At 41.8% G+C, this 11,091-nt stretch overlaps 1 protein-coding gene across 1 annotated transcript; it reads left to right on the top strand.

Annotated features, from left to right (window-relative positions):
* Window positions 1-476: 476 nt before the first annotated feature.
* nudt21 (nudix hydrolase 21) lies at window positions 477-8,351 on the top strand. The gene is made up of 7 exons (XM_013138970.3): window positions 477-1,072; window positions 1,918-2,118; window positions 2,313-2,376; window positions 4,449-4,538; window positions 5,667-5,742; window positions 7,672-7,786; window positions 7,933-8,351. Exons 1-7 carry the CDS (start codon window positions 960-962, stop codon window positions 7,952-7,954), a joined length of 681 nt encoding a protein of 226 aa, XP_012994424.1. The 5' UTR covers window positions 477-959; the 3' UTR covers window positions 7,955-8,351.
* The last annotated feature ends 2,740 nt before the right edge of the window (window positions 8,352-11,091 follow it).

The raw sequence follows: 11,091 nt of genomic DNA, 5'->3' as shown, positions 1-11,091 counted from the left end.
CAGTCAATCAGCATTCAAGATTCAAACCATCAGGTTTATAAGTAGTCTAAAGACACAGGGGGGTGTGGTATGTATGGTAGTGATGGGACGTTCGACTCACTTTACTGATCCGGATCTTTTCGAATCGTTCAGTAAAAATAACAAATATTTCGACTCAATCATTTCGTATATTTGTACTAATAATACTATTTGAATCTAATAGATGATAATAGACCAAATACCGTTTTTGCTAAAAAAATCCTATTTGATTTGTTCGCAGGATGAAAAGGACCATCAGGAAAAGTTTCTTAATACATCTGATCAGTTTAATCAAGCCCTGAACAGAGGCGTCGCTAGGATCACAATACATTCGGGGCTTCCTTCAGGGGAACGAGATTCGAAGATCCGAAGATCCTGAGATGAATCATGAATCACGATTCACCAAAAAGATTCGTAAAAAAAACAAATCGTTCGCGAACGACCCATCACTCTGGTCGATATATCAAGACTAAGAGCTGTTGTTAAGAAATACGCATCTTGGAACATAACACATTTTGCTGCTCTAATTATGTCGGTAACCGGTTTACATGAGCAGTAACGCAGCTTGAGGGAGTAATCGGGGGCCATAACGCATCTACTCTTCGTGCCTGATTGCTTACGTAAACTGTAGTGTATGCATGTTTATGTGAGTAGCAACAACAATGTTGGACGTCGGTGCGCAACGGGCAATGTAGATTTGGTACTCACAGTTGCAGAATGCTGCACAACGCTCAACCAACTGAACGCATCTTGTCAGCCGTAAAGGAGGTTATAGCGTCGTAAACACTTGAAGCGCCGGAAATCGTTTTTTTGGTAAAGGAAAGAGGAGTGTTCCGAATCTTTGGCTCAGTTACCTATGTTTTGTCTTTATTTTATCCACTGGTAACATTCTTTGTATATTATTATCAGACAGAGGTGTATCTTGCTTATTTGGTGGAACGATGTCTGTTGTACCTCCCCATCGATCTACGACTGGTTGGCCACGCCGGACATCAGAATACAAATACGTCAGCCCGCCGTCCAAACCTCTCTCTCTGGAGCGAACCATCAACTTGTACGTAGTTTTTTAGTTATAACTTCATGCAGAAAAAATGTACTTCTTATTTATAACTGGCGAGCTAAATAAGTAAATAACGTTGTGTGTGTGTGTGTGTGTGTGTGTGTGTGTGTGTGTGTGTGTGTGTGTGTGTGTGTGTGTGTGTGTGTGTGTGTGTGTGTGTGTGTGTGTGTGTGTGTGTGTGTGTGTGTGTGTGTGTGTGTGTGTGTGTGTGTGTTTTTGTGACTTGTGGGGACATTTTTCATGTCCCCACATTTCAAAAGTCATTTTCTGGCTCAGGGTTAAGTTTTAGGGTCAAACTTACAATTAACTTTAGACTTAGAATTGGGGTTTCTTTAAGGTCCAGGTGTTGTTGGTTAAGTTTAGGGTTAAGGTTAGCCATTATATCTAGGTAAAGTTTAGACATAAATGTTACTTTATTGAGGTTAGGGTTAGGTAAGGTTAGGGTTAGGTTAAGGTTAGGGTTAAGGTTAAGGCTAAGGTTAGGGCAAGGGAGCATGGTCCCCACATTTCACAAAAACAAACGTGTGTGTGTGTGTGTGTGTGTGTGTGTGTGTGTGTGTGTGTGTGTGTGTGTGTGTGTGTGTGTGTGTGTGTGTGTGTGTTTCTCAATCTCTCTCTCCCTCCTCACATCTCTCTCTCCCTCCCCCCAACTTTCTCTATCTCTCTCTGTGTGAGATGTCATAAAACAGGCACACCTAACATAATCACACAGAAAACCATTACCATTGTGGAGTAAATTCTAGTAACCAAAATTATCTAGCTAGCGTACTATAACTTAATTTGTATTGGTTTACATATAAACTAAGCTACTTGAATTGTATGCTGATTGTCCCTCACAGATATCCACTTACGAATTATACGTTTGGCACAAAGGAACCTCTCTATGAGAAGGACAGCTCTGTGGCGGCTAGATTCCAGAGGATGCGTGAGGAGTTTGAAAAGATAGGCATGAGGCGGGCGGTGGAGGGTGTTCTGATCGTACATGAACACAGGCTACCACACGTTCTTCTGCTGCAGTTGGGTACAACATTTTTCAAACTGTGAGTTGGTTGTTCATCCTTTTATGCAGCATTAATGGTGTATGCTGGCTGTCAATACGGCTCAGGCCTAATGTGTAAGCAACTAAACATTCGTAATGAAGCATTTATGATGAAATGCTGTTCTTACACAATTAACTGTCAACTAAAAGTGTTTAAGATTATTTATTTTTTACCAAATTGTGTTGTGTATGCAGTCCTGGTGGGGAATTGAATGCAGGGGAGGATGAGGTGGAAGGACTGAAACGATTGATGACAGAGGTAGGCTACATGGTGTTGTTCCGATAAACATGAATAATGTTGATTAAAGCTGAAGTATGTGCATTCTTTTTGTATTAACACATCGCTGTTCTGTTAATCTGGATTGTGGATGAGTTCCTGCCATATCAGATGGTCCCTGGCCTGCATCTGAAAAACCTCTGCATATGGTGAACTGCTGCCAAGGAAAAAATTGGTCGGCTCGCACAGTGGGGGGGGGGGGGGGGGGGGGGGGGATATTAATGCGCACAGGAAATTATGCGTTTGACATATCAGACAAAGAGCTGAGGCTGACTACTCTCATATTGTGTATCAAGCGGCAAAAGACGCTAGCCAGTTTTATAAAAAAAAAATTCAGATTGTAACGGTACCTAGGAAATTACGGTTTAGATCAATAGAAAGCAAATCTGCTAAAAGAGAGGCAGATTGACACAAGTGGACATCGGTGCAGCTGCCTATCCGCAATGGAGGGAACTCAAGGAGCATAATGCATTATACTCTAACGCTGATGAGGGAATTCTCTGGTTGAATAAATAAGTCAAGTTAGCAAAAATGCTAGCAACCCAGTTACCCTCACACTGTTGTTAGTAATTGCCCTTTTGTGTTAAGCTTTACAGGCAGTGTAGACATGGCTATAGTTGCTGAATACATCTAACCAGCAGACATTGTTTGCTTCTACTACCAGCGTCTACAACAAGGACAATGTTAGCTGCCTAGAATAAACTCATGCTTTTCTATACTCACTTTTCTATATAACATAAAATCAAACATGTTTGAAAATATCTGCTCATTTGGGACCTCCTGAACACAAATTTGGTAGCCCTCTGTGTCTCTTTGGTTGCCCTCTGTGTCTCATCAGACACAGCCATCTGTGTCTGATGTCTGAAAGGGAACACATTGATAAGATATTAATTTTTTCCCCTATCACGCAGTTTCATTCAAAAGAGAGCTACTTTTTATTTCAGTTGAATTTGATCTGGTTTGTCTAACCACGCCTAAACATGTTTCCCCTTTTCCTGTCTTCTTGAGAATTTGCTGATGACAAACACGCAACTAGATCTGCCAAAGATTGATACTTGTTTTTAGTTTTAGTCTTGGAGTCATTCAAAAGTTTAACCATATTAATGTTTACTTTATTTATCCTGTGCCCATATTTCCAAAACATTTAAATATATTCTTGGGTGCATAATCTGTTGCATGGTAATGTCAATCATTCAACAAATGTTGTAAGGATATAGTTTCAAGTGTGTTTTTGTTTTTAATAGTTAACCCTTAGGCTTTTTTCCTTAGGCTGATCATGCATACATTTAAACAATTCCAGCAGCCAATATAAATCATAAACATTTATACTATATGTGTGACTTCAACTCTGGTCTCTAACAATTTTTCATTATTTGTGTCAAATAATTTCATTTTATGCTAACATGAAATTAAAAAAGCTACCAACTCTGCCAATTGTGATTACCCAGATATTGCCTTCTGAAGAATTTCTAGATTTGGTGCAAGTAGTTAAATGCTTCTTCAATATTTCCTTGGAACTCCTAATGTGATTGGTCTCCAAACTGTATTGTTTGTGTTGTATTTAGAGGTGTGATACAAAAGCTGGGTGGATAAAAGTGACCCGGGAGCTTATTGGGCACTCGTTTCTCGTGTATAGCACACAGACACCGTCTGTGGGAACGTAGGTCGGAGTGGGAACGTAGGTCGGAGTGGGAACGTAGGTCGGAGTGGGAACGTAGGTCGGAGTGGGAACGTAGGTCGGAGTGGGAACGTAGGCCAAAACTTGGTAGGTCTTTAGACCGCAGTGGAAATGCACACAACCATGGGCTGAAGGAACCTTTTAGTTCCTGGGACTTAGAGTTACGGCTACTTTTGGGGGAAACGCGGCTAATGTTGGGGTAGTCACTATGGGTTTTTGAGTGGTACTCACTAGTCAATATTACCCTGTGCCTATGTGGAGAATAAACATTTTACGTTGATTAAGCAATTGGTTGAAAGAGCATTCAGGGACAGACATAATTTAATTCATTTCTTTTTTATATTTAACCTATCTGCTTTCTCCCATTAATGACCAGATCCTGGGGCGTCAGGATGGAGTGAAGCAGGACTGGGTGATTGATGACTCTATTGGAAACTGGTGGAGACCCAACTTTGAACCACCGCAGGTGGGTGTGCTGTCCTTACTATTTTTACTATATTACTAGTACTAACTTCAATATCAGTGTCATGACAATCCATTTGGTTTGATCAATCCATCAAATGTATTTTACAACAGCAGTTGTAACAAAGTGCTTATACAGATACCCAGCCAAAAACCACCAAGTTACAGGAATTGATGCACGATGGCTAGGAAACACTCTCTAGTTGGGTCAGAACCTAGGAAAAAACCTTTAGAGGAGCTGGACTCTTGAGGGTTGGCCAGTCCTCTTCTGGCTGGGTGGAGATTATAAGAGTCCATGACCTTTTGGCAGAATCCTGATCAGATGCACAACCAGTTGGACAAGGTCAGTGATGACTAGGTGGGCTGTGGGCAGCAGATCTGCCACACAACCAGGAGGACTTTGGACATGGACATCGAGTTGTCAGGCCAGGTAGTCGTGGGGTGTGGTCCAAGGTTTCAGGTCCTCCTAAGATTCAACTGGACACCAGAGAAATTGGAGGCATCATTCCTTAGATCCAAAAGGATATCCTAGAATTCAGACTCTGTTCCCCCGCTACATGCATTGTAAACCCGGTGGGTCCATAGACTCTGTGGGCCCATTCAAAGGGGTTTGGGCGGTGGCGTGGGAGCTAGGACGTGGGCTCCCCCAGCTTCGCCCTCCCAGCAAACTCAGGCTAAACTTAATCATAGACCCTACTGAGGAAATTAGTCTTTAGGAAACACATCTCTCACATTAATCGGCAGGTCATTCTACACCAATGGAGCTCTATGGGAGAAAGCCCTGCCTCCAGCTGTTTGATTATAAAGTCTCCTTAGGTACAGTAAGGAGGCCTGCGTCTTGTGTGGTGTGTAGGTCTACATGTAGGTGTCTAGGTCAGGACCTATTCACAGAGAAGTGGAGGATCATGTCCATGTGATGCTATGTAGGTTAACAGTGAAACCAGCTCTAGCCTAACAGTCAGACAGTGTAGAGAGACTACTACTGGATTAATGTGAGTTTCCCGGGACCTTAAATTAGCATTTCAGTTTTTACCAGTTTAAAAGCAAAACATTTCAGTTGTCTACTTGTCTGAAACACAAGCTTCCAGGGTAGGCAATTTTGGTTTGATGTGTTACTGTTTTTTATCTACAGTACCCCTACATCCCAGCACACATTACCAAACCCAAGGAGCACAAGAAGCTCTTCCTGGTTCAGTTGCAGGAAAAGGGTAAGTTGACCTGCTGGTAGCCTTGTTGAAGTAAAAGTATCAACATCGATATTATTATTACCACTTCTATATGGTTATATTGCACAGTAATTTCCATCCACTGATACCTTATTTTCACTGTACAAGTACAGTACAACAAAATGCAGTTAGCATCTAACAGGAGGTGCAAATAGAAGAGGGCAGCAAAATGTACAAGTGAAACAATTAAGTATAATGTATGTTACAAGTGGGATGAATAGATGTGCAATGAAGGCCAACGCATGTACAAATTACAATACTAAAGTGCAATGAAGGTGCAGGTTAGCATGTGCAACTGAAATGCAGGGACAGCAGCAATGATGTTCCTGAGGTAGACGTACATATAACATCTGAACAGTCCTTATCAGATTTTGCAAAGCTGTGTCGGAGTCAAGTAGTACAAAGAGAGTAGTGCAATAAGGTCCCTGAGAGGTAGTACGAAGCGGTGGGTGGGTAGGCATGGTTTGTGTTGGGTCACAGAGTTCAGCAGGGCTACTGTAGCTGGAAGGAAACTGTTCCTGAGCCTGCTGGTGAAGGGGCAAAGAGAGCTGCAGGCGCTTGATGGTAGGAGGGCCAACAGTTTGTGGAATGGGTGTGAAGGGTCCCTGATGATGCCCTATGCAGACCACGCTAGAGGTCCACGATGGCAGGAAGCTGGGCACCAGTGATGTGCTGGGCGGTTTTCACCACCCGTTGCAGGGCCTTCCAGTCAGCCACGGAGAATCTGCTGAACCACACTGTGGCACAGTTAGTCAGAATGCTGTCGATCGTGCGGCAGTGAATGTTGACAAGGATCTTGGAGAGGTCCTCGGAGATGTGGACACCCAGGAATTTGAAGCTGGACACCCTCCAACTCCGTGCCATCGATGCAGTCACGCCCCAGTTCTCAGCCTTTAGATTTCCTCTAATCCACAATGAGCTCCTTGGTTTTCTTTGCGTTGAGGGCCAGGTTGTTGTCAGCGCACCATGCCCATGGTAGGCCAGGGCCAGTCTTTCGAAGCCCTTCGTGATCATGAAGCTGACTGCTTCGGCACAGGCACAATGGTTGCAGTCTTAAAGCATGTGAGGACAACCGCCTGGGCCAGTGACTGGTTGAAAATGCCAGTAAAGACCTATACCAGCTGCACCAGCACATGCTCTGAGCACACGCCCGGGGGACGCCATCAGGACCAGCCGCCTTGCACACCCTGCTTAGTGCAGAGGACACATCTGCGATCAGCTTTAATGGCTGGCTCTTTGTTGTCCCTGTTGAAGCGGGCGTGGAACACGTTTAACTCGTCGCTGAAGGAGATGTCGCTGGCTGTGGGGGTGGGGTTCTTTGGCCGGTAGTCTGTGATGGCTTGGATGCCCTGCCACATGCGTCAGGGTTCAGAGTTGTTGTTGAAGTGCTCCTCAATCCGCACTTTGTGGTCATGTTTAGCCGTCTTGATGCCTCTTTTCAGGTTGGCCCTGGATGAGCTGCAGGCCTCCGCATCGCTGCATCTGAAAGCATTGTCGCGTGTCTTTAGAAGTTGTCAGACCTCTCTGTTCATCCACGGCTTCTGGTTGGGGAAGGTCTTTATTATTATTAGGGTGGTGACATCGTTGATGCAGATGTTGATGTAATCCAGGACAGAAGAAGCATATGTTTCAATGTCTGTATGGGAGTTAAGGGTGGCTTGAGTGGCAAACTCCAGTTTGTGTGTTGGACCTGGTGCTGCCAACAAATGGTTATGCCAAGTTCTCTCCCTCACATTTCAGTTCATGTCCATTACATTTTTCTTCCGCATAAAATATATTTTTCACCTTAGTGTTGTGCACGTGGGTTAAATACAAGGTAGAGAATCCCAATTGAATATATTCCAGTTTGAGTGCTTATTACCTGAGCAAACCGCTGTACCTTAGCGGATAATGACCCTCTTATTTCCCCAGCTTTGTTTGCAGTGCCGAAGAACTATAAGCTGGTGGCTGCCCCTCTGTTTGAGCTGTATGACAATGCCCCTGGCTATGGGCCCATCATATCCAGTCTCCCACAGCTGCTTAGCAGGTAAAGACATTTACCAAAATATGAAATACTGTACCTTGTAAGACGACATCAAATCGGGGAGAACCGTTGGCATCCGAAGCTGGACCGATGTTGATTGTTAATAGATTAGTTAGTATATTCCCAATAAATCATTTATTTTCTTACAGGTTCAACTTTATATACAATTAAATCCTACATTCTGAATGCGGTGACTAGAGACTGTCTCTGTGAGTTCAGTCTGGGCAGAGAAGAGGGGGCGAGCCAGGGCCAACAGGATGCCACTGTGTCCTTTTGACATGTCCACAGGGGTCCAACATGATTCAATATTGATCTGGATGTTGTTAAACATATAAGAGAATTTCATTAAGCTTTTTTCTGTGTCATTGTTTTAATTCTTACAGAACTGTTACTTTGTGACATGAAACCTTTTGTAGTCACACAAGTATTGCATTTTTATGTGTGTAGGTGTTGGTGTGGATGTTCTTTTGTGTTTGTCTTTGTAACATACTTCCTGTTTATTGTTTTTCTGTCATTTTTATTGACATACCAAGATAGTTGTCTTTTATTTTGAATTAAAGATGGCTGTAAAACATGGACAATTTGTTTTATTTCTTGAATATGGGCTCTAACATTCTGACCAGTGTCATATGTCTGTATAAACCAAATACAATAATTACTAATAGTTATTACAGTCTATGGTAACAGTAGAACTACAATACCATTGTTACACCCACAATCTGTACACCTGATTCTAAAGGGCCCAATAAAGATTTCCTCTCCATTTTTAGAGGACCAGTCACAACCCAAACATTAACTTAAAGAATGGAGAAATTCTGAGTCTGGTGTCCAGGGCTCCTTCACCTCCTTTTCTGTAGTAAGCTTAGTAAGCATAAGATCGCAAGGCACATAATATTCCTGTCTGGCTGAGCCCACGTTTACCCTTTGCAGACCCCTACTCATGTCTCAGTGAGGCTCACTATCATTTGGGCTGTGGAGCCCTTTAATCCAGAAGCTCAGTTGTAATCAATAGATGAGATGGGAGGAACACCCAACCGATTGATTTTAACTTGTCCTGTAGACTCTTTGAGACAACACACACTTCTATGACTAGAAATTAGATTAAATAACTATTAGAAGTCTGAAAAAGGATGACTTAAACATGCATGTCATAACAGCGCAATACTTTTTTATGTAAAATTTTTATTTAACCAACATATGCAAATTATTTTAACAGTTTAATGAGAAGCACAATTTCACATGAACAGGCTTGCAGTTTTTTTCACATACTGTAAGCACTATTACGTTTAAACATTCTCTGCTTTAGCTTCACTTGTTCTCTGTGCAATGTATGGTTAGCGTTCTGTGTGGTTTGACCACATGCAATGACCTAGTGTCATGTGGTTTTGATGTACTGGTATTCACTGGTGAATGCAGGTGCAACCTAATTAGAACATTTTATTTTTTGCAACCCTGTTTCCAAAAACTTGGGGACGCTGTGTAAAATGTAAAAAAAACAGAATGCAGTGATTTTCAAATAATTTAAACGCTATATTCAATAGAAAATGATACAAATACAACATATCAAATGTTGAAACTGAGAAATGTTATTGTTTCTTGAAAAATATATGCCCCAAATTTGGGCAGGGACAACAAAACACTGGAAAAGTTATGTAATGCTAAAACATAAACCTGCAGGGACATCTCACACCTAATTAGGTTAATTGGCAACGAATTCTGTAGTGGACATCACTGCATGAGCTCAGGAACACTTCCGAAAACCATTGTCTATGAACACAGTACATCGCTGCATCCACAAATGCAAGTTTAAACTCTACCATGTAAAGAAGAAACCATATATAAACCAGATCCAGAAATGCCGCCAGCCTTCTCTAGGCCTCAGTTCATTTAAGATGGACTGCGGCGAAGTGGAAAACTACCCAGTGGTCTGACGAATCAAAATGTGAAATTCTTTTTGGGAATCATGGACACTGCGTCCTCCGGACTGAAGAGGAGAGGGACCATCCAGCTTGTTATCAGCGCAGAATTCAAAAGCCAGCATCCATGATGGTATGGGGGTGCATTAGTGCACATGGCATGGGTGACTTGGACATTTGTGAAGGCATCATTAATGCTGAACAATATATACAGGATTTGGAGCAACATATGCTGCCATCCAGACAACATATTTTTCTGGGAAGTCGTTGCTTATTTCAGCAAGACAATGCCAAACCACATTCTGCACGTATAACAACAGCATGGCTCTGTATTAAAATAGTCAAGTTGCTAAACTGGCCTGCCTGCAGTCCAGACCTGTCACCCATTGAAAACATTTGGCGCATTATGGAAAGAAAAATACAACAAAGGAGACCCAGAAATGTTGAGCTGCTGAAATCCTATAGCAATCAAGAATGGGAATACATTTCGCATTCAAAACTACAGCAATTGGTCTTTTCAGTTCCCAAACACTTACATGTTACATGACCATTGTTAAAAGAAGGGGTGATGCAACACAGTGGTAAACAAACGTGTTTCTGGGATCAAATTAAAAATTGGCATGTATTTTTCAAAAAACAATAAAATGTCTGTTTCAACATTTAATATGTTGTCTTTGTAGTCTTTTCAAGTAAATATAGGGATAAATGATTTGCACATCACTGCATTCGGTTTGTATTAGCATTTTATCCAGTGTCCTCACTTTTTTGGAAATGAGGTTGTAAATCTTTTAGCAAGCACTTGGAACTTTTCCAGATAACATTGAGTAAAATGTGTGTATACTTTTGAAAGTCTTGAGTACATGGTGGGGCTACTTGCCCTCTTCTCCCACCTCTGGTTGCCTCAAGTCTAAGTGAGTTTTATGGGTTTGAACAGGTTTTCAGTATAATATTGTACAGGCTTCTGACACATCAAATTTTTCTTCGTTACTGTTTAGTGAAGTGAAAGAACTCCAAATTATCAACCAATCAATCAATCCAATTTATTTATAAAGCCCTTTTCACATCAGCAGTTGTCACAAAGTGCTTTTGCAAAACACCCGACCTTAGGAGCAAACAACAGTAGTGTTGAATTTCACTGGCTAGGAAAAACTCCCTAAGAAGGCTGAAATTTAGGAAGTAACCTAGGGATTATGCTTCCCTTTCTGCTGTTATAGCAGAGGAGCACCAGTAACAGAGTTCATCTCGTGTGACTACGTGTTTTTCTTCATGTTCCAAAGTAGGCTAGAGTATATCAGGAGCAGAGGGTGGAAACATTTTCTTTTTTACTTTTCATCATTTGATATTAAAAAATCTATATGTTTTGTTTTTGTTTTCAATAAACAACGGTTGAAG

Source organism: Esox lucius, chromosome 19 (assembly GCF_011004845.1).
Source record: "Esox lucius isolate fEsoLuc1 chromosome 19, fEsoLuc1.pri, whole genome shotgun sequence".
NCBI classification, from domain to species: Eukaryota; Metazoa; Chordata; class Actinopteri; order Esociformes; family Esocidae; genus Esox; species Esox lucius.
Note: the sequence above shows the minus strand (reverse complement) of the source record. Positions and strands in the feature narration are given on the sequence as shown.

Bases quoted from the DNA above. Each gene is read 5' to 3' on its own strand.
- nudt21 (XM_013138970.3), top strand. From the start codon at position 960: ATGTCTGTTGTACCTCCCCATCGATCTACGACTGGTTGGCCACGCCGG. The intron at 1,073-1,917 runs GTACGTAGTTTT...TGTCCCTCACAG, and splicing joins CTGGAGCGAACCATCAACTT to ATATCCACTTACGAATTATA. The intron at 4,539-5,666 runs GTGGGTGTGCTG...TTTTATCTACAG, and splicing joins CCAACTTTGAACCACCGCAG to TACCCCTACATCCCAGCACA.